Source organism: Chiloscyllium plagiosum, chromosome 28 (assembly GCF_004010195.1).
Source record: "Chiloscyllium plagiosum isolate BGI_BamShark_2017 chromosome 28, ASM401019v2, whole genome shotgun sequence".
Lineage (NCBI taxonomy): Eukaryota > Metazoa > Chordata > Chondrichthyes > Orectolobiformes > Hemiscylliidae > Chiloscyllium > Chiloscyllium plagiosum.
In genome coordinates this window covers 30451870-30476323 of record NC_057737.1, presented here as the reverse complement: position 1 = coordinate 30476323, position 24454 = coordinate 30451870, and the positions used below count along the sequence as shown (strand labels likewise).

General features: G+C 42.2%; 1 protein-coding gene across 3 annotated transcripts in view; it reads right to left on the bottom strand.

Annotated features, from left to right (window-relative positions):
• Positions 1-24454, bottom strand: part of galnt17 (polypeptide N-acetylgalactosaminyltransferase 17) — a 409761-nt gene that overhangs the window by 289377 nt on the left and 95930 nt on the right. For all 3 annotated transcript variants that reach the window (XM_043718609.1, XM_043718607.1, XM_043718608.1), the window contains exons 3-4: positions 16857-17023; positions 12964-13138 (exon numbers count right to left, since the gene is read on the bottom strand). In XM_043718609.1, the coding sequence (XP_043574544.1) occupies positions 12964-13138; positions 16857-17023 (342 nt within the window). The remainder of the gene's footprint in view (positions 1-12963; positions 13139-16856; positions 17024-24454) is intronic.

Below are 24454 nucleotides of genomic sequence, written 5' to 3'. Positions count from 1 at the left end.
GGCTACACGATCTCCATTCTATGATCTCCTCAGGGAGATGCACTAAAAATAGAACAACCACTGATTAATCAATGAGTACAAAAGAAGCCTGGCCTCAGAACATGGTAAAAATCTTCGAGGAGAAAGTGAGGACTGCAGATGCTGGAGATCAGAGCTGAAAATGTGTTGCTGGAAAAGCGCAGCAGGTCAGGCAGTTTCCAAGGAACTGAAGAAGGGCTTATGCCCGAAACGTCGATTCTCCTGTTCCTTGGATGCTGCCTGACCTGCTGCACTTTTCCAGCAGCACATTTTCAGCTCAGAACATGGTATGCAATTTTTCATTTACTTCCTCAAACTTTTAATCCTTCAGTCCTTCATCAGAACAGAATCACGTCAGTCATTGAGTTTACTGTTGCATTTAACATGGTGTTATCAAGACACATAGGAATGAACTTTTTATTATTGGCTAAGTCAGAGTTGGGTAAAATTTCTGGGAGTCTCGCCATGAGGCCCAGGGGGTTTGCTCACTGTGTCTCTGCAAACTAACTGTGGTACTTTGCAACCCCTCCCTTTGGTGTCCATCACATCCAATTCCCAACCCATTAAACCATGTGCCATTCCCACAACAAGCCAATATTCAGTGATATCTGCCCAAAGACCAGCATCCCCAATGCGTATTCCATCTTTAAAAGGACACTGAATGTCCACTGGCATTCAGAAACTGCATTGCACAGTGAAGGAAAATTTGCAGTGAGGTGACTGAGAAAGGAAGTTGGCAGCAGATTCTCTGATCTGGCAGTCCTCGTCAATGGGTGGTGCAAAGAAGAGGAGCCCTCTTTCTGGAGGACTGTCGGAGGAGGTGGCATCATCAAATGATGCCAGCCTGCTCGGAGGTCATGACTCGGGTCAATGCCACCTTGTGGCTATGGAGAAGTAGTCTACAATACAGAAAGAAGGTCAATAACTTGCTTTGCTCTGTAAGAGTAAGTGTCATACCTCACATTCTCTCCATCTATTCCATCTCTAACCAAAGTTCATGCTCTGACTCTCCTTCTATTAATAAAACATATTTCCTCGCTTGCTCTTGTTAACCCCTACACTCCCACACCACTAATCCTGTATGTTCTCCATGCTACCTGCTCACTCCTTCAAAACACCTCACCTTTGGCTCTTCAGAGGGTGAGTTACTTGCTACGGTGTTCCTGGCCTTTGACTTGCTTCTCTAGCCAGTGTGTTCATGCGGCAAGTCCGACTGAGTTTCTGGTCAATGGTAATCTCCAGGATGTTAATAATGGGGGATTCAGTGATGGCAGAGGATTCAGTGATGGTAAGGGATTCAGTGATGGCAACACCACTGAATGTCAATATAGCATTGGTTAGTTGTCTCTTATTAGAGATGGTCATTGCCTGGCATTTGTGTGGTGTGAATGTTACTTGCTACTTGTCAGGCCAAGTTTGGATATTGATCCAATCTTGGTACATTTGAACATAAACTGTTTCAGTGTCTGAGGAGTCAAGAAAGCTATTGAACATTATACAATCATTGGTGAACATCCCCACTTCTGACCTTATCATGGAGGGAAGGTCATTGATGAAGCAGCTGAAGATGGTTGTCCTGAGGAGCTCCTGCAGAGATGTCCTGGAGCAGAAATGACTGACCTCCAACAACCACAACCATTTTCCGAAATGCCAGGTTTGACTCTAACCAGCAGAGAGTTTGCCCTCAATACCCATTGTTTCCAGTTTTGCTAGGCCACCTTGATGCCATACTCAGTCTGGATATCAAAGACTGTCACTCTCAGCACCTGTCTAGAATTATACGCATTTGTCCATGTTTGAACCAAAACTGTAATGAGGAGCCCAAACTGGGCTTCAATAACCTGACCCACCCATTCTCCAGTGACTACATACATGCAGAGAAGTGAGAAGAGCCATTCTGCCCCTGTAAACACCAATTGGTGAAGGGTCGAGAGTGTGCCGCTGGAAAAGCACAGCAGGTCGGCAGCATCCGAGGAGCAAGAGAATCGACATTTCGGGCATAAGCCCTTCATCAGGAATGAGGCTTATGGTTCGGGGCCGAGAGATAAATGGGAGAGGGGTGGGGTTGGGGGTAGGTGGCTGATAAAGTAATAGGTGGGTTAAGGTGAGGGAGAAGGTGATAGGTTGGGGGGTGATGGACAGGTCCGGAGGGCGGTGCTGAGTTGGAGACTTGGGACTGGGATAATGTCGGGGGAGGGGAAATGAGGAACCTGTTGAAATCCACTTTCATCCCATGTGGTTGCAGGGTCCCAAGGCAGAATATGAGCATTCTTCCTCCAGGCCTCGGGTGGTAAAGGTTTGGTGGTGGAGGAGGCCCTAGGCCTGCATGTCCTTGACGGAGTGGGAGAGAGTTGAAGTGTTCAGCCATGGGGCAGTGAGGTTGGTGGGTGTGGGTATTTTCTCCTAGCCAATTGGTGAAGGGTGCAGTTGGCAATCTCAAGCCCCTGTAAAATTTCAAAGGACAACTTCAGTCACACTACCAGCTCAAAAGTGCAACGGAATGATCTGAAGACAATATACAATAAGTTGTATTTCTAAAAGGCACAATGCTCCAAATGTCTCTGGTGCTCTTAGAATTTTTCTTTTGATTCAGCATTCATTAATCTTTCAGTCATTAAAACCAGTCAGTAATGCAATAAGGATTTAAAAAATGTTCAAATCTAAATGTTTTCCTGACATTTTTATGAACTATCAACATTATTTATTTATCCATCTTGCTGCTTCATAGCATAAAGTATTTGAATATCATGTGCATTTGGAATTTAAAATGCAAAGCAATGCCAGATATGGCTTCAAAAACAAAAATGTTTCAGATTCCAGAAAATAATTTTCCATGGGTATTATTAGTGATGTGCAGTCAAGATGTTATTATGCTGTCTGCTGCCTGCAAAGTGATGGGCAAAGGCTTCAGTTTTGTTAAAATTATTGATTCATTTAATGGATGTAGATGTCACTGGTCTGGCTAATATTTTTTGTCACTCCTAAGTGCTTTTGCGTATAGGATAGTGTGCTACCAATTTGCTGTAGACTATGTGGTAAAGGTACACAATGTTGCTATGGAATCATAGAATCAATAGAATTGGCCCATCCATTGGCCAATCCGACTCTCCAAACAGTATCCTACCCAGGCCCAGCCCCCATCCTATCCCTGTAACCAGGTGGACTCCATGGCCAATCCACCTAACCTACACATCTTTAGACTGTGGGAGGAAACTGAAGTAACCTGAGAAAACTCAGGCAGACATGAGGAAAATGTGCAAACTCCAAATGGGGAGAATATGAAAGCTCCTACTAAGAGTTTCCTATATATAATCAAGCAATAATGAAAGAACAGAGATGTATTTTCAATTCAGGATTTGTGTGTCTTGGAGGGGAACTTGCAGGCAATAATGTTCCCATGTACCTTCCGACCCTGCCACTCCAGTACAGATCAAGTGTTTGAAAGTTGCTGCAGTGCATCTTATTAAAATAACGTCAGCTACATTAATCCACTGGAGACTGAGTAAAAGTTTAAATTGATGGATGGGGTGCCAATCAAGAGGACTACTTTGCCTTGGGCTCTGTTGATCTTCTTGAATGATACTCACATTTGTCCAACATGAATGTTATTTATCATTTCTCAGCCAAGCCTGGATATTGGACATTGGTGTTAACTGGCACAGACTATTTCATTACGCTTTCAATGAAACTGGACAGTGCACGATTATTAGCAATTCTGTTCTTATGTTGGATGAAGCAGCTGATGATGGCTGAAATTAGGATATATACTGAGGAACTCCTGCCATGATGACCAGTGTGAGATGATTAACATCCAACAACTACAACTACCTGCCTTTGTTTAACTTACTTACTTTGTTTAACTTCAGTTTTCCTGGATTCTTTAATGTTATACTGAGCCAAATCTGCCTTGGTGTCTGGAATTTCTGAGTTCGGATCATCTTTGAGTAAATGGGACAATAAACCTGAGAACCAAATGGTCCTGGTGGAAACCTAAATAAGGAGGTCATTATTGAGTACATCAATTTGATTACACTGTCAATGACCCCTTCTATGCTAAATGACTGAAACTAAACTGATTGGGAACACTTGGCCAGATTGGAATTTGCAGGCTTTTAATAAACAGGACACCCGCGACATTTTCCACATTGATAGACAGAAGCCTATCTGTAGCAGTATTGGAACACTTAGATTAATATTACACCAGGTCTGCAGCACTAGGCTTTTCAGCACTGTAACTATGTTGTCAGTGCTTATTCCTTTTGCTGTTCCCATGCTTTCAGCCTTTTTTTTGATAGCACATTGAGCAAAGCAAATTATCTGAAGAGGGACGGTATGACCAATTACATAAGCTTTACATTGTATTCGGTTTAGTATCAAACACAACTCAGCCAGATTTCTTTCATCAACCAATAATAAGTAGTTTATTGCAAATAATTCTTGCTCAAACAAACATTGCAACATTTTTTTGCATAAAATTGGTTTGGACTGTGCAAAGATAGAAACAATGGAATTTCTAATGTCAAGAATTAACTTGAAGTAAATATTGGTCATAGACATTCTGGTCAAACATCACACAGAGTTCATCAATTAGCAAACATAGTCAAGTTTATATTTATTTATTTGTTTATTGTTACATGTATTTTGTTACAAAATCTAGTGAAAGTTGTTGTATAGTTTCGCCAACACCATCTTAAAACACATAAAGATAAACCAAAACAAAAAGAAAAAGTATTCAACTTTTACAGTCCTTCTTGTTAATTGCTCTGTCAAGGGTTATGGGGATAAGGCAGGAACAGGATACTGATTGTGGATGATCAGCCATGATCATAAAGAATCGTGGTGCTGGCTTTAAGGGCCGAATGGCCTACCCCTGCACCTATTGCCTATTGTCGATTGTCATGGCCGATAGACCTGATGGCCAGGCACGGGTCCACTTTGACACACTGATGCTATGGAAGGAAAGTCCCCACCCTTCAGTGCCATCACATCTCCACCAATGCCCTCACCACCACAGGTCTTCCCTGGAGCCTCACCAATGCAGATGTCACTGACACCAGGCATTACACCATCTCAAACTCGACTCTGCTGCTGCCATGTATCCGCCCTAGGCCCACCATGTCCATGCAGCTGCTGCCAATTCCACAGAGTCTTGTATTGGGTCCAAACTCACCTCCGCTGCTGCCTCCATGAATCTGTGCTGGAGAGGGACACAGTCAGGAACATAAACTCGCCTCTGCCACAGCAGACATGAGTTAATGCTAGGCCTGCCTCTCTGATGCACCCAAACCCACTCTGACATCACGAGTCCACGCTGGGCCTACCTGCTGCCACCAATGCCAATGCGACAATCTCCCAAGCTCTTTAACAAGAGGTAAATAAACCAAAAGAGAAAGAAAACAAGAAAATAGAGAAAAAAAAGAAAAGACAGACAGCAGACAAATCTCAGATTCAGAACATGTCCTACTCCATTGTCATCTTCCTTGAAAACTGTTTTTCAGCAACAGGCTTTCATGACACTATGTTTCATTAAATTGCATTAAGTTTTACCAAAGTTTCTTTCTGCTTCTGTTTTGAAATGTTGGAATTCCCGCAAAAGCTACTCTATTGTGAAACTACCTTTATAGCTATTGATCTGTTGACCTTCATTTCATTGGATCATGTTCCCCTGGATTCATGCAAACTTGGTGCCAGCATTTCATCACTGGGACAACTCAACTTTTTTTCAAAAAAGCTAGCTTTATGCAGATAAAACTGTCCCTTCATCTTTTTCCTAATCTTTAATCTAGTTTAGTTGCATCAAGCAATTGCAGCTGGTGGACTTTCAACTCATACTCTCCATTGAACTGAACTATCAGTGGCACTCTGCCTCTTCTGAGCTTCCACAGCTCCCAGCACCATTCTGGAGCCCTGACTCCAACATGTAGCTCAGTAGTAACTTCTATAACTTGCCCCTGAGTTCTAACAGTATAGAGAAATCCAATTGCTCCTAGTTTCTCAAAGTTCCAAACTATACAGAATGAGTCATCTTCACCGTCTTTTTTCCAAGTATCCAGTTAAACATTTCCTTCCTGCATAGAGTTTGTTTCTCTTTCTATCCGTCAGAGAGAGACGACTTGAGGGTTATCATGCCTCAGGTGTGAGTCAGAGTTGAAAAGAATGGTCTACATAGTGACCTCAGCCAGTGTGGGAATTGAACCCCTGCTGTTCGTGTCATTCTGCATCACAACCAGCTATCCAGCTAACTAAACTAACCAATCCCAATCTGAGATTTATATTGTGCTTTGTTTGGAAACAGAGCAATGTACACATTTCTCACCTATGTGTTATGAACAGGATATTGATTCATTGGAGAAGATGCAAAGATATTCCACAAACATTAAACAGTCTTGAAAGAATCTATTTATTAAAAGACTAAATGTGAAGGTAAACTGAAAGAGGCATTTTAAATTAATGGACGAATGATAGATTGGAAATGACGTCTCCACTTGTAGAGGAGGTGCAAAACCATAAGTCATAACTCAATTAGCTTGTACCTTTCAAGGGTTGAAATTAATTTTGCAGAAGAGAGGAACAAGAAAAGAATGAATAGGTGAGGCATGTGATCAGGGACAGAGAGAGACATAAATAATAGAAATATTATAGAAATTAAAAATTAGGAATATTCCAAAGACTGAAGGCACCAGATTGAGGAAAACAACAAAAATGGCAAAGTAAGTCTAATTATATCTAAGTTAATGTTAAGAGTGTAACTAATAAGATTGATGGGCTACAAGCCGAGTTGCCACAAGGGATTATGATGAACAGAAACAAAGCTGAAACAGGACCGTGAACAGCTCTTATTAGACACATGAACAGGCAGAGAACGGAGGGATAAGGACCATATGTTGGCAGATTGGATTAGTTTCAAATTGCATCACAATCAGCACAAACAGTCTCGGCCTGTTCCAGTGCTGTACTGTTCTACACTCAATTCCTGTTTGCCGACATTCAGGAATGACAGAGGAGAAAAATGATTGACTGTGGCAGCATTGCTTGTGGATGAATATGTCTAAATAGAATGTATACGTTAAATGATTCTAGGAAAATTTGGTTTGAGGTAACAAACAGAGTGTGAGTCATCGCTTTGTTGGGAGTCTTTTTTAAATGGAGCTGCAAACCATGAGAAGGAGATAGATAAGTGGGTTTTCTTGGCAAATTTCAAAGTTGCATATCAAAAGTATTGTTGACATTAATTACCTCATAGTTGACTGGAATCAACAAGTGTGAAAAGTAGAAATAAATTTTTGCTACGCACACAGAAGAACATTCTTGATCGATAGGTTTCCAATCCAACAAGAAAGGAAGTAGTGTTCGGATCAAAGGTACAGCAAGTGAACTGTGATGCAGTAGATGATTGTCTAGTGAACAGTAACCAAAACATCATTTAGTTTTCAGCAATTGTGGGAAGGGAGCAGAAAATATTGAAAAATACTCAACTCAGGAAAAGCTAACAAATAGTGATTTAAGAAAACATCGAGCACCAACCTATTGGAAAAGTTCTTTCAGGGTAAAGCATTAATGAAGCAACGGAGGACATTCAGAGAACAGATAGTTGAGGTGGTGTTTGTGCGTGTGTAGATGGGGAGGGCAGTAATGTGACATTAAAAGAGTTTAGTCTTTCAAATGTTAGGTACAAAAACAATAGACACTTGATCTAAGTACATTCTGATTCATGCCAATGTAGTCATGATTTGGTGATGCCGGTGTTGGACTGGGGTGTACAAAGTTAAAAATCACATAACACCAGGTTATATTCCAGCATGTTTAATTGGAAACTCTAGCTTTCGGAGCGCTGCTCCTTCATCAGGTGGTTGTGGAGGACACAATTGTAAGATACAGAAGTTATAGCAAAAGTTTACAGTTTGATGTAACTGAAATTATACATTGAAAAATACCTTGCTTCCAATTAAACCTGTTGGACTATAATCTGGTGTTGTGTGATTTTTAACTTCGTGCCAATGTAGTTTAGTTTGTTTTTGCTGCCTTCTCTGGCAGATTTGTTCCAAATAATTAACACTCTTCCAGGTAGAAATACCTTTGATCCATTGCAATTCTCACCTGTAGAGTGAGTGTTAAGGGGAAAAATTTCCGATCGAGGGAACTGATGGAAGTGAAAATTAGGAAGTGATATAATAATGAATTATTGTCTAACTTTTATCCACATTACATTCTCACACAGAGTCAAGATCCAATCCTGTCTTTAGCTGGTGCAATAGTCAGTTTTCCATGTTTTCTGCTGCTCTCATGTTTCACTTTGTTATGATGCATTAAAATTATTATATTTAATGTGAAGTAATTATGCTGGAAAATGATCAGAGTTGGAGACACTACAGCAAGAAGCTCCCAAACACAACAGATTCATTGACTAAACTTAATAATTTGATACAAAATTACTCACAATGTCTTCAACAGTCTAGCAAACCAATCAATTCACAAGAACTGCAGATATTGAAAAACGTCAAATGGGGTTTGGCTGAAAATCTATGAAGTGATTGTATTTATCACAAGAAGTCACTGGATTGCAAACAAACTAGCACAGCGTGTGCCTTTTTAGAAACATAAAATAATAATTTTCAGTGTCTGCAGACAACTAACCTTATATCAATAGGTGATAAAATATTAGAAGTTTTTACCTGGAAATCCAGTCATGGGTCCCTTGGTGGCCCTCTTGCCTCTGTATCACAAAGTTTCCTGCTTAAGATCCATTTCAAGGTTAGCACAAAAATCAAGGCTAACTTCCAGTTCCAGTGCATTTCTGAGAAAGAACTAAAAAGTTATCTCTGGTTTCCTGGCCACACCCTCAACCAACAACATAAAAACAGATTTTCTGCTCATTCACACATTGCTGCTTGTGTGAGTTTACTGTGTGTAAACTCTCCAACCCATTTGTTAGGTTACAACAGTAACTGCACTTCAAAAATACTAGAATGCCTGATAAGTACTTTGAGTCATTTGACAGGCAAGAAAAGCACAATAGAAATGCTAGTCTTTGGGGCTTTTTGGTGCAGTGGTAGTGTCCCGCCCTCTGAGCCAGAAGCCTGGGTTGTTGCACCTGCCACACAGCGTGTTTTAATTCTAATATCTAGCAAAGAAACTGGGAGTCGACTCTTAACAGTAATAGTCGATAATATTTATTTAACACAATTAATAGAATAATAATAAAATACTCTACAAACTAACAATTTATATGATAAATCTAATCAAATATCTTGCGTTTTAACTTAACTCTGGATGATCATATGCCAATACATTAGATCTTGGCCTTGATCCAAGTGGTGATGATCGTCTGGTCTTCTCCCGGTGGCCCCAGGTGTGTCTTCAGCATCTCCAACACCATCACACAGAGCACGGGCGCCTCCCAGAGCTGTGTGCTCAGTCCATTGCTGTTCACCATGCTGGCACATGACTGTGCAGGGATGCACGGGTTAAATCACATTATCAAGTTCGCTGATGATACAACTGTAGTGGGTCTAGTCAGCATGAACAACAAGTCAGCATACAGAGAGGAGGTGCACCGACTAATGGACTGGTGCAGAGCCAACAACCTGTCTCTGAACATGGATAAGATGAAAGAGATAGTTGTTGACTTCAGGAGGGTTGTTGACTGGACCGCTCTCTGCTGGAAATCAACGGCTCCCTCGTGGAGAACGTGAGGAGCACCAAATTTCTTGGTGTACACCTGGTGGAAAACCTCACCTGGACTCTCAACACCAGCTCCATAGCCTTGAAAACCCAGTAGCATCTGCACTTTCTGCTCAGGTTGAGGAAAGCCCACTTCCCACCCCCAATCCTCACCACATTCTACAGGGCGTTCATTGAGAGTACCCTGAGCTGCTGCAGCACTGCCTGGTTCAGGAATTGCACCATCTCAAACTGTAACACCCTACAACAGATAGCTAAGGAGATCATCAGGGTCTCTCTTCTCTCCATTACAGACATTTATACCACACACTGCATCCGAAAGGCTTAAAAGCATTGTGGAAGACCCCACACACCCCTCATTCAAACTCTTCTCCCTCCTGCCATCTGGCAGAAGATACCGGTGTGTTCGATCTCTCACAGCCAGACTGTGCAACAATTTCTTCCTCCCAAGCCATCAGGCTCCTTAACACAGTATGACCAGACTCTTTCCTGTCTGAAATTCTTTGCCCAACTTCGAATTGTTGCTAGAACAATGTCTATTATTCATCATTCTTCTGTTACACTGTAACTTGCATGATTTGCACTTCTTATACACTTTCTGCCATGTATGATTGTGTAGTTTGAGCTGTTTATGTAGCACCCTCGGTCCTGGGGAAATGCTGTCTCGTTTTTACTGTATCAGTTGTATTTGGTGGAAATGACAAATAAAAAGCTACTCTACTCTCTTCTTGATGGTTGGTCTTGAGTTACCATCCCTGAGGATGGTGTTGCAGTGATTCTTACACTTAGGAGTCTTTGTGCCCTTTTGGGAGAGTCTTCAATGTTCACCAACAGTTCGATCAGGGTTTGATCACCCCGACACGTCCTTGGTCTAGTGGTCCTTGGGTAACCATTCCTGGAGGTATTATGTGCATGTAGGTTAGGTAGACCTCTCCACATAAGGGTTTAAGGCACCCTTGTGACTGGTAAACAATTCAATGTCTCCAATTGTTCTGGAGATATCATTCAGGTTGATTCTTTTCCATTCAAATTCAAGTGTATTGTATGGTCTGCAACTGTTTGGTCAATTCCATACTGTCTGTCTGGAGCTACATCCTGTTTGAATTCTGCAGCATGTTTATTCAGAATCTTTGAGCACAGTCACTTTTTTTGCCAAGACTTGCCTCAATTTCCCAGCATGCCTCATTTATTGTCCTTTCTTTTCATAAATCCATCATTTGAGTGGCCCATCCAACCACAGGGTTCATGGCCCACCTGCTCCCGAGGTGTTTAAAAATATCTCCAAACATGCTGATCAGAAACTATCTATAAATACAAGTCTTTCTCTTCTTATTAGCAATGACTTGAATTAACCCAATATGGAACAAAATAATAGACCAAAAGATTGCCCACAGGAATGGCATTTTCTGAAGGAAGTACATTGCACTAGTTGTTGAATGGTTTGTACAACCTTACTCCCAGAAAATCTTTATGAAAGCTTTGCACAAGAAGAGGTTGCATACTGAGGCTTCTCAAATCATTTTTCCTGATACTTTTATACTTGTTGCATATATCCTACAAAATATCCATTTCTCCTTGAGTGGTTTCCTTCATCAATGCGCTCCTTAAATGTTGAGATTTGCTTACTTGATTTTGTATTATAAGATTTAGTTTTCCAAGTCAATGTACTACATCAATATTGACTGCTGTTCAGCTAATTCTAAACTCCAGATAGCACTCAATCAGTCAGAGGAGTCAGATCTAGATGAAGGGTCACTGGACCTGAAATGTTGACACTGCTTTTTCTCCACAGGTGCTGCCAGACCTGCTGAGTTTTGCCAGGAATTTCCACTTTTATTTTAAATTTCCAGTACCTGCAGCTCTTTGTTTTATATTCCATTTACTTTTCGGTTGGGTTTTATGAAATGTATGCATGAAAATGTTACATTTCTCATACTTTACCACACTATGTAAGAAATCACCAGTCAGGTACAAAGGCAAGGAAGGTAATTATTGATTACGTTTTATGGACCTTCAGTCACTGGGTCAAAATAGCCAAAGTTCAATGGAAAATAATTTTATATGTTTTCTTGCTTCTAGTCTCAGCTGAAGAACGGTGCAGTAACTAAATCACTGCAGATCTCAGAGAGATAAATAGAATGGAAAAATACATCTTTTGCCAACTTCAGATAATCTGAGACTTTCTCTATGATTTTCTATGGCAATCTTTTCCAAGTCTTCATGACTTAACATCACCAATCAGAACAAGGAAACAGGCTATTCAACCAATCGTTCTGTGCTTGCATTTGCAATCTACACACAGGAACTTTTATTTACCATGATCCGGTATCATCTCATCCCACAGCACAAATAAGTGAATCACCAACTGGTCCCAAATTCCTTTGAAGCACAGAATACACTACACCATAGACAACCATTTCTATCCATTAAACTGACCTTAGAGTCAGTGTTAATACCCCACTCTGATATCTATCCATACTTACAGTCTTTTAAAGTTTGTAATGTTCTGTTTTCACAATTTCCCATGTTTGGTACAGCTGGCATGAGGTTAGATTTTAACTATATATTCACCTTTTCTCACTTGTGTGTGGATTCCTATCCCTTTTGTAGAGCTGGTGCTAGTTGTGAACAGTACTCTAGACTCCAGTTTACTTATTACTCTCAAAGATCTTAAGTGTTTAAGTAATAGTGTCTATAAGCTCCTATAAACTGTCACTTGTTTTCCAAACATTCCTCACAGCATGAAACTTTTCCAGGACCAACTGTCCAATAATCTCAGTTTAGTGTCCATTATAGGATTCACTTCAATGCCAGTATGTTCTATTTAGTGACCCAAGACACAGAAGTGGACATAATACTAGGGAAGACAATGGTTTGTAGAAGGCACTATCGGAGATTGTGCTTCACGCTTGGAGCTAAACATTTCGAACTGTTCAATTTGAAGTAGCATTAATTTGCCTCAACTCATGCCAAGTTGCTCTAAATCAATTATTTCTATCCCTTTACACCAGCATATGTGATTCATAACCATCTATAATACTGCATCCTGATAGGTTATAATTTCCTTTGCTATCAATAAACAGCTCCCTAGTTTTGATGATGAGGTGGCACTTAGCAGGTAAAGCTAGGGAAAACCCTTGTTCCACCTTTATGAAGAAGGAAGGTATTGATTTTAAAAGGAATAAATCCATTCCATGTAAGTAAAGAGTGATACTGTTTATTTTTTAATGTGCAGTGCTCAATATTATTTGAATAGCTACTTACCATCCTGCACTAAACTCCACATGAGCATCAAAGAATCCTGTGATCAATGCTGTCGCAGCTTTCCATCCCTGCACTCGGGCTCGGATCAGGCCTTCACGCTTTTCATTCCGTACTACCTTAACCAGACCAGGGTAGCGTTTGTGAACATATTCTTCCAATGGGGCCTTCAGTTCTTCTATAGCGAACACAGAAAACACACCCCATGTCAATGAAAAGGAACATGTAACAGGATTTCCTCATTATCAGTTACACCATTGTTGCATCAGAACGTTACACTGGTCATCCACAGATTTCACAATTTGTAAACCCATATCAGCAGCTGAATTTTCACGAATCCTAACTCATAACTGTGTAAGTATTCTGCAGATTTCTGAGTTTTCGAACTATGGGAGAAGTTTCTCTCCCAAACCTCCCCAGAGCATAACCTGCAATTTTTAAATCTGTCTTGGGATGTGGAAATCACTGGCAGGATCAACACTTGTTGTCCATTCCTAACTGCCCTTGAACTGAGTGGTTTGCACGCAGTCATTTCTGTGGGCAGTGAATAGTCAAACATTTTACTGTTTGGAGTCTGGAGTCACATGTAGAACAAAACAGGTAAAGTTGGCAATTGTGAACCAGATGAATATTTAGGAGAATTAATAGCATCTTCCTGGAGATCATTCTGCCAGCTAACACAGCAGGATTTGAACCCTCATCCTCAAAACATTGATCTAGGTCTCTGAATGACTAGTCCAGTGACATAACCATGATTCTTACCACCTCACCAATTTAATGTTAATATGGTGAAAGAGACAAAGCCTGTAGTGATGTGAACCGGGGGGGGTCTCACTTGAGTATGAGGCTTTTGACTGGGGTTGTTAAACTGGGCCAATCAGGGAAGCCTTCGCTGACCAATTCAAACAGTTAGGTGCGGAGTGGGGAGGCAGGTCAGAGGATCTCCTCAAGAGTCTGCTCTTAGGCCTGGCTAAACTGGCCATAAACAGGTCCAGGCAATGGGCCATGGAGGGGGTCGTTAAGGCCGACTGCCTGGCCCTCTTCCGCAGTTATGTTAGAGCCCTGGAGAGGGAGCACACGTGTCTACCAATATCCTTGAGCTGTTCAGGGAGAGATGGGCACCGCAGGGAGTGGAGTGTATTATTTCCCCCTCCAACTCTATTTTGATTTAATCCCTGCCCTCCCCTTCATTGTTTGATCACGCAGCATTGCCGTTTGATGTGAAGGGCACTGCTTGTCTCTGGCCACTCGGGTGTTTCCTTTTTTCCTGCTGGTGGAAGTTGAATAAAGATTCATGCACCTTGTGTCTTTCACTGTGTCTCACACCTGCACACACACAACATGGGTGCTGGGGAAAAAATAAGTACAACTGCTGTTAGGTGGTAGTGTGGGGGGGGGGGAAATAAAAAGGAAAAACAAAGAAAAAATGTATAAACAGCAAGGTGCAGAGCGGGAATGCAGGTTAGAGGATCTCCTCATGGGTCTGCTCCTGGGCCTGGCCAAAATGGCCTTAAACAAGTCCAGGCAGCGGGCCGTGGAGGGGGTTGTTATGGCAATTGCCTGCCCCTCTTCCGCGGTTATGTCCGGGCCCGGGTTTCCCTAGAGAAGGAGCACAGGGTGTCCACCAACACCCTCGAGATTTTCAGGGAGAAGTGCACACCGCGGGGTGTGGAGTGTTTTATTTCCCCCTCCAATTCTATTTTGATTTGACCCCTCCCCTGCACTTTCTCAATCACTTAGGCATTGCCCTTCGTTGAGCAGAGCTCTGCCTGGCCACTCAGGTGTTTCCTTTCTTCCTGGTGGTGGAATATAAATAAAGGTTTACGCACTCATGTTTTCACTGCGTCCTATACCTGCATACACATGACATGCTGGGGAAAATAGGCAAAAAAACATATTAACCGAGGATTTAGAATCTCCTCAGGCCAGGGGCCTGACTCCGAGCTGACTGGCCAAATTGCTGAAGATAAGACCAAATTGAACTAGTCCCACCTGCTTGTTCCTAGTCCATATCCCTCCAAACCTTTCCTATTCACATACTTATCCAAAAGTCTTTTAAATGTTGTAATTGTACCCACATCCACCACTTCCTCAGGAAGGTCATTCCTCATGCAAACCAACCTGTGTGTCAAGTGTTTGCACTCATGTCTTTTTTAAACCTCTCTCCTCGCACCTTAAAAATGTGCTCCCTAGTCTTGAAAACCCCATCCTATGGAAAAGACAACTACCATTAACTCTACCTGTACCCCTCGTTATTTTACAAACTTCTATCAGTTTGCCTTCAACCTCCTAAGCTCCAGTGATAAAAGTCCCAACCTATCCAGCTTTTCTTTATAACTCAAACCTTCCATACCTATCTTTACAATCCCCCAGCTCTCATTTAACCTCTGCCCTGCCAGTGTTCAAAATCCACAGATTCACCTGAGAGCTCCAAAAATTCCCAAGAATAATCAATCAAAAGGTTGATCAATGAGAGCAGGCTCATCCCTGTGTTAGAGATAGATTATGTGAAGAGCTATTCTTCCAATCAGCATTCCTGTTTCTCTCATGCTCCTCCAATCACAGCATGTTCCTTCTTTGTATTTGCTGCTGATGGGCTTACAATCCACAAACATTGGAGAAAACCAGCCTGCAGCCTATGATTGGAGGAGGAACTTCGAAATTAAGTGGCTGCAGTGAATGTATCACTGGCACTGCTACAAGACAGGATTGAGGATTGGTAGGAGCCAAGATTGGGGATTGGCATCAATTGAGACTGGGGATGGGCACCGGCCAGGATTGGGGATGAGCACTGGTGGAGATGGGGGATTGGCTTCAACTGAGATTGGAGGTTGGCACCAAACAAAGCCTGAGATGGGCACCGGCCAGAACTGGCAATTAGCACCAACTGAGACTGGGGATTGGCACCATCTGGCATTGGGGATTGGTATCAGACAAGACTGGAGATTGGCAGCATTCAGGACCAGGGATAGCTACTGACTGGGTTTTGGAATTTTTAATTCATTCAACAGATGAGGGCTTCATTGGTTGGACCAGAATTTATTACCCTCCTTAATATCCCTTAAGAATGTGATGTTGAGCTGTCCGTTTGGTGACTGCCTTTATGGAGGAAGTCCAAGAATACTGACCAGCGACACTGAAGGAACAACAATATATTCCCAAGTCAGGATGATGAGTGTCTTGGAGGAAAATTTATAGATGTTGGTTTTCCTTCACAGAATCATAGAATCCCTACAGTGTGGAAACAGGCCCTGCGGCCCAACCAGGCCATAACCGACACTCCGAAGAGTAACCCACCCAGATCCATTCCCCTACCCTATTATCCTATATTTACCCCTGGTTATTGCACCTAACCTACACATCCCTGAACACAGCTTGGCCAGTTCACCTAACCTGCACATCTTTGGATTGTGGGAGGAAACCGAATCACCCAGAGGAAACCCACACAGACACTTGGAGAATGTGCAAACTCCACACAGACAGTCACCTAAGGCTGGAATCAAATCTGGCACTGTGAGGCAGCAGAGCTAACCACCATTTCTTGTAGCTCCTGTCCTTCTAGATGATTGAGGTTGTGGGTTTAGAAGATACAGCTGAAGGAGTCTTGGTGAATTTCTGTAGTACATCTTGTAGATGGTGCACACTGCTGCTACTGAGCATCGATGGTGGAGGGACTGAAGTTTTGTGAATGTGCAGCATAAATTAGTCACAAAGTAAGACAGAGACAGATGATTGGAGAAAGCATTCCACAACCGGTATGCCCTAATCCCTCAGGAAGGGAAGGTATGGAACATACAGTAAGTTGATCAAATGCTCAAACACACCTTTAGGCACAAAGTCAGGGAGGTCTATAGTACATGCAGTTTTATTAACACATATTCTGAAGCTTACTGTACCATCATCACTGTTGTCATCTACAAGGATAATCTCTTTGAGTAGATGGGCTGGCGTGTGATTCACTGCACTGTGCACAGAGCGAAGGATAACAGACAAAGCTTCATTCACAAAGATAAAAATGAGGGAAATCTGTGGAAGGTTCTTGGGGTAGCTCAATTCTTTGCATCTAAGGAAGAGAAAATGGAAATTAGAATGGTTGATCCTTTATTGACTTCAGCTACACAGTCACATAAAGTTGTCTATAAATATAATGTTATACAACAAGCAGAGAAACCTATATTTCATGTGCTACAACCAGCTTGATGACTTTTAATTTACAACATTACCCACCCAGTAATATTGCTAATCTTTAAGCGGTGAAGGATACTACAGGTAGTTCTTCTATAGCACGTGTTTCTACAACACAAATTGGCTATAACACCATTGCCAAATTGAGACCGATATTTGTAGACCAAGAACTTTTCTTACCTGAATTGGCTATAATACCATTCCGGCCCTATTTGTTTAAATGGTGCTGGTATTGTATGATTTTCTTATAAAGTAAGATTGCACAGGAAGCGAACTATGGCGTTATAAGAGAACTGCCTGTATAACTCTCTGAGATTCACATCCCTGTGCAGAAACCAGCAGTGTTGTACTGCAGGTAAGCAGAAAGTTCACATGAAAAGATTTTGGCAAATCACTTTAAATTACTATAGTTAGATGCATTGGATTATTGATTTGAGATAACACTGAGCTGAAAATGTGTTGCTGGAAAAGCGCAGCAGGTCAGGCAGCATCCAAGGAACAGGAGAATCGACGTTTCGGGCATAAGCCCTTCCTGAAGAAGGGCTTATGCCCGAATCGTCGATTCTCCTGTTCCTTGGATGCTGCCTGACCTGCTGCGCTTTTCCAGCAACACATTTTCAGCTCTGATCTCCAGCATCTGCAGCCCTCACTTTCTTCTTGAGATAACACTGACTAAAGACAGCAATTTTCTCACTCATATGATTTCCAAAGTTTAATACCATTAGCAGTGGAGGACAGACTGAGGGAAAGAGAAAAGGAGGCTATTTAGATTCAGAAAATGTCAGCTGTCTTAAAGGTTCAAGATTTTTATGGTAATCTGTGACTGCATATTCCAGAAAATTTTAAGTTTTCATTAAGGCCAGGAATTGAATTTAATTCTGAACATGAATTCAAGTGAAGAACAGCTCTAGTGCCAGCTTCACAGGTTTTGTCAATGATGAAGAACCATTATTGCTCAAGTGTCAGAAATGCTGGGTTCACAGCTGAATGAAGCTAGTGCTGCAGACATAAATATATCATATATGTTGTATATTTCGATCATAATCTTGGTGTTTCCTTTTTAATCAAACATTTCTGAAAATAGTGCAAAATCGAATTGTATTTCCCACTGGACCAAAGTCACAGGAAATAGGCAACTCAATAAAAAGAACCTTTTGCTGAGAAGAGGCCACATGAGATTTAGACTGATAAAATATTCATCAAAGATAGGCTGTAATTTAAAACTGCAGTCTACCAGAGGATGAATGAGCCATTTGTGATTTGTCACTACTTTTAATTCTAAATAATATTCAAACATCTATATTAGAGCGTGTCAAAAGTGACTGTATTGAATTACAGCTCCGTGGAGAAGGGGTTGGAGGCCGTGAAAGGGCAAGAAGAAAAGGGCATGTTCGTCGGGATGATTTCCCGAAGCTTTCTCATCGCAGAAGGTTTGGGGTCAGAACAAAGTCTGCTTCACAGAATTAATATCATGGAGGAAGCCTCTTGCTCAAAGATTGACATGCCTTCTAAGGCTACATTAGATGCCTACATTAGGGACCTCAAGGTTTATCAATCCTACAGAGAAGTCCAAGGGATTCTTCCAGAGGGGCTATCTCCATCCTGAGACCCCTCACAGCGATACACAATATTTGATTTCACCTGAAGAAGGAAGTGTCCTCAAAGTCTCCCTCCTTGCCAGCAGCATTCAGCTCTCCTTGGACCTGCCACTCAACTATAACTTGTCCAATTCAGCCTCCTGCTTCCCTTTCAACTCATTCTCCGTAACTGGATTGGAGTGCTGGAGTTGGCTGCTCAGTTAACCGCCTCGAGACAGATCACGACAGACAATCCTCTAGGCCACTTTCAGAATCAAGGTCAATTTTAGGATTATGACCACCCAGAAAAATTCAGCACCGTGGGTTTGATTCCCTCTTGCTCTGTCTCCTCCATTCCCCCTCAAAAGCACAAAAACATAATTGTATACTTTTGATTGACAATACATTCTCAGCCCAGTTTAGTTTTAGACCTCACTTCATATTAAATGAAAAAAAAGACACAAATAAAATGTTTAATTAACAAAACAGTATCAACATTTGCAACAATGTCACAGTACTGTTCTCAAAAGAACATCCTTTTTCACCAGTTTATTCCAACTTTTTATCACAGATTTCACCAAGAAAATAAACAGGAAACCTGCAGCCATGGAAAAACATGATCCTCTAATGTAGAAATCCATTTTCGTGCTTTTTCTCCATAATCCTGGATTGTCAGTCTCATAGCATTTACCATGACAAGCTTCCTATGAATCTTATATGCTTCAATTAGGTCGCCTCTCATTCATCTAAACTAGAATGATTACAGGCTCAACTTTCTCAACTGCTCTTCATAAGAAGGTCCCTCAAAACCAGGAAGCAGTCCAGTGAACCTTCTCTGGATTGCCTTCAATGCCAGTACATCCTTACTTATACACAGGGACTAAAACTACTCACAGTATTCTAGGTGTGGTATAACTTGTGCTGTGCAAGACATTCCTGTTTTTATATTCCATTCCCTTTGAATCAAAGGCCAACATTCCATTTCTCTTTCATATTACTTGTTGAACTTGTACCCTAACTTTTCCAGATTCATGTATAAGGACTCCCAGATCCTAGAAACACAAAGTTCTGCAGCTGCTGCAAATCTGAAATAAAAAAAACTGTGCTGGAGAAACTCAGCAGGGCTGGCAGCATCTTCAATGAAAGATAGTTAACTTTTTTTAGTCTGATGTGCCTCTTCTTCTGATCCCAAACTCCCCCGTTTTCTGCTGTCTTTCTGTACTTAAATAATGTTCTGCTCCTCGATCCTTCCTACCAAAGTGTACAACCTGACATTTTCCCACATTATATTCCATCTACCAAGACTTTTCACATTCACTTGACCTGTATATATCCCTCTGCACACTCTTTGTGTCATACTCACTTCTTGACCTCCCACCAATCTTTACATTATCTGCAACAGCACTGATTCCTGTGACATTCCGTAAGGTTGCCATCTTGAAATACCCTCCTTGTCCCAGTACTCTGTCTTCTATTAGTTAGCCAATCCTCTATCTGTGTTAATATACTACCCCTGCACAGTGGGTTCTCATCTTCTTATGTTGCCTAATGTGTGCTATTTTATCATTTGCTTTTTGAAAATCTTAATATATCATATTGTTGGTTCCCTTTCTCTCTCCTTAATGTTACCTCCTCAAATAATTGTAATAACTTTGTCAGTGAGGATTTCCTTTCATGATGTCATATTGATTTTGCTTGATCATTTTATGTGCTCTATCTACTGTTTCATCCTTTACAATTGACTCTCTTTTTTTTCATGATAGATGTTAAACTAATAGCCCTATAATTATCTGTTTATTGTCTCCCTCCTTTTTTGAAAAAAGGTGTTACATTGGCAGTCTTCCAATTCTCTGGGTCTTTTCCAATATTGAAGTATCTTGGAAGATTACTACCAATGTATTCACTTGCTCTGTAGCTGATTCCTTTAGGATCCCAGAATGCATTCCATCAGATTTGTTAGTGTTTAGCCCTATTAGTTTCCCTCGTACATCTTCTCTCGTGATAGTTACTGTTTTTGTCACCCACTTTTCCCCTTGATTATTTATTACTTTTTAAAGCTGAATTCTAATGATGCCCAGTTCTGTTCCAGAAATGATGAGAGGTTTATTTTAACTTTGTAGCATCATTCGGATTAGCTGTATCAATTTGTATGCTTTCCTTATCCTGACTCTTTATTTTTATAGTTAGCCAATCCACACCATACTGCACCCATCACCATCAGGTCTTAATATCACTTCAGGGCTCCTCTCTTGCTCTCTTAACATTTACTCACTATGCCCTTGCCTGGGTGCTCATAGCATCTCTACCTTACTTTGTCTTTTTGTGCTTTTACCCCCGAATGAGAGTTTAAAAACTCACAGTACTTCGGCCTTGCTTTGCTGTTTATAGCACAGGCACAGAGTTAGGTAAAAACAAAAAGAACTGCAGATGCTGGAATTCAGACAAAAAAATGGAAATTGCGGAAAAATGTCAGCAAGTCTGGCAGTATCAGTAGAGAGAAATCAGTGTTAGCATTTCTGATCCAGTGACCCTTCCTCAGCACATGGTCAGGAAGCTTGTCATGGTTGTCAGCAATGATCCATCAAGAGAGTGGACACATTGCTGTATGGCACTTAATGTCTGGTACCTGATCGAATGCTTTTTGAAAATCCTGCTTGTTGCTTGTTCCTCTGGCCCTCAGACAACATCTCAATGGGCATTGTTCCCCATCTCAGTCGAGAGTAGGGTGCTGGAAAAACACAGCAGGTCAGGCAGCATCCAAGGAGCAGGAGAATCAATGTTTCGGGCAAAAGCCCTTCATCAGGAATGAGGCTTGTAAACCAAGGTCATGCAGAGGCAAATGGGAGGGGGTTGGGGCTGGGGGAGGAGGTAGCTGAGAGCGCAATAGGTAGATGGAGGTGGGGATAATGGTGATAGGTCAGAGAGGAGTGCGGAACGGATAGGTGGGAAGAAAGATGGACAGGTAGGACAGTCATGAGGGTGGTGCCAAGTTGGAACTGGGATAAGGTGGGGGGAGGGGAAATGAAGAAACTGGTGAAATCCACATCGATCCCATGTCTTTGGAGGGTCCCAAGGCGGAAGATGAGACGTTCTTCCTCCAGACGTCTGATGGTAAGGGTTTGGCAATGGAGGAGGCCCAGGACCTGCATGGAGTGGGAGTGGAAGTTGAAGTGTTCAGCCGGTAGGGACGGTAGGATTGGTTGGTGCGGGTGTCTTTGGCCAAGGGGCGGTGGGGTATGCAGCAAACTCACTACCTACGCTTCAACCAAATGGCCATGATTCAAAGCCCAAGGGGAGTGGTCCTCAGTTGTTAAGGGAGACAGCCTTCAGTCAGGAGTTTCCAGAGCTGTAAGCCAAGAGCAGCATCTGAGATCTTGGCTACTGTCAGTCAGCAGCTTGTGGTGATCATGGTTAGGGAGTCTGCATCACTGCAGTCAGGCAGTGGGCCAAGCTCAGTCGTGCAGCTCCAACCAGTCATGGATTTGCAATAATTCAATCAGGAAGCTGCACAGACATCAGTCAACGGCACAATCACTCATTGTGATGAAGCTGTCTGTCCAACAAGGGTAAGGGTTCGAGCTGTGGTCAGTCCTGGGGGCTTAGCTCAATGAAAGTCATGAGAGATCATCAGGGTCCATAGCTGTGGCAGGGAAGTGGAAGGAGTCAGTACTAAGGATTGCAGGCAGAACGCTGGGGTGCAGAGTGGCCAGTAATTGTGAAGAGTGGCAACTCAACATTTTAGTGGGGGCAGTCAACAGTACAATGGTGGACATTGGCTTGTGTGTGGTCATCAGTGGTCACAACAACTTTAACCTTGATGAAGGGGACAATGCAGCAAGGAGATTGGCATGACTGAATCGGAAGGCTGGGCCTCAGGGGGTTAATGGTGGGAGATGATGTGGGAATATGGAGAAGTTCATGATGGGCTTGAGAGGGAATTCATGGAAGAAATGGGCACGGAGGTGATGAGGTTGGCCTTGATTATTAGGCTGGAGCTGCCATCGCTGGGCCAAGCATGATCTGTGTTGCCTTCTAGAATCATATGCAATGAGAAAGGAAAATGGCTGTGACTGCATCTGGAGTGAGCGGAATACGGTTTTTTTTCTGCCTGAGGGTGCAGGCATTACTTGTAAGTGATGCAATGCCCTTCACGGGGCAATTGTATCAATCAGACACTTTGATAGTGCAGGCTGAAGACATCTGTAAGGGAAGTAACCTGTCTGTGAAACACATGTCGTGTCCAACTGTGTAGGATACAAGTCCTGGTGACAAGCAATCTTGACTATGTCATTGTCAACAGATGTGAAGCTGGAAAAGCACAGCAGGTCAGACAGCATCCAAGGAGCAGGAAAGTCAATGTTTCGGGCAGGAACCCTTTGTCAGCCCCAGAGCTGACAAAGAGTTTTGGTCTGAAACTTTGACTTTCCTGCCCCTCGGACGCTGTCTGTCCTGTTGTGCCTTTCCAGCTCATATCTAGTCACTCTGGTTTCCAGTATCTGTAGTCCTTACTGTCTCCAAGTCCTTGATCATGTCACTTGGTCATTACAAATTGATCACAGTCATCTCTGTGAAGCAGAAATCATCACAGTCAACCTTCAAAGTAGCACCTACAGCCCACAATTCACAAAGACAGCCCAAAATCTCACAGAGCTGATCTCCTCACACCTTGAGCTGTAAATATTTGCTAACATCCTCTTATATGCATGCTGCCTTTCTTGAGTGGTTTAGGAGGATTAGGGTGAGGTGACCAACTGTGAATTATTGCACAGCACTTAAAATCTGCTACTCTATTTGTGTGGCATGTCTTATGCTGCATTCATTGGAGTAAAGTCCCGACACCAAAGGGCCTTTTACAGGCATTCTTGGCTCTGATCATTGAGTCCTGCATAGCCCCAATATCGAGAACTATATTAAGCCATCATTTGTGTTTAATGTGAATGCTGGCTGCTTACACTATTAAGAATGTGTTGTGTTTCTGATATTCCCCATGCAGACGCAATGGAGTCAGAAGGAATGAATCCAGCCACAGCAGGGGTCATCATCACTGTGGACGCAGAGCTACGAAGCCGGGAGAAATTGAGGAACAGATATACCAGCAAGCCCAAGACTAGAACTAACCTTCAGCAGCAACCAAACATCCTCTCATTGAGGAAGGTGCTCCCTTAGGATGCACAGGAGTTACAGAATCTATCATCCTTGATGCCATTTCCTCCAGATGAGCGAGGTACAGTAACCTCACAGGCTGGTAGGGAGGGAGTTGCATTATTCCTGACCCAGCGATGAATTTGCAATGAAGTGTCAGCCATATTGCCGATGTGACTGGCATAGTATTTGTTTTTATCCCCTCACATTATCTGCGCTGTGAAGGGCAATTCATGGCTGGCAGCATTTGATCTGATTCATCGCTGGGCTTTAAAACTGGCAACAGTGTTGGGAATTCTGGGAGGTCCCAGCCATGGCAAACATGTCCAAAATTGCTGTGCAGAGTTTAGGTCAAGCAGGACATCATGAAGATGTGGCGAACTGTGGAGAATCACTGGAGAAAAGTTACTATGGCTCACCGTGAGAAAGCCTTCATGAAACTCCCTGAAATTGACATGTGGCCAATCTCTGGTAAAATGCAGCCTGGTATTTTTAAATTATATGCTAATCTTTGAAAATAAGACTCTTATGGGTTATTAGTCATTTGTGCTGAAAATGTGTTGCTGGAAAAGCGCAGCAGTTCAGGCAGC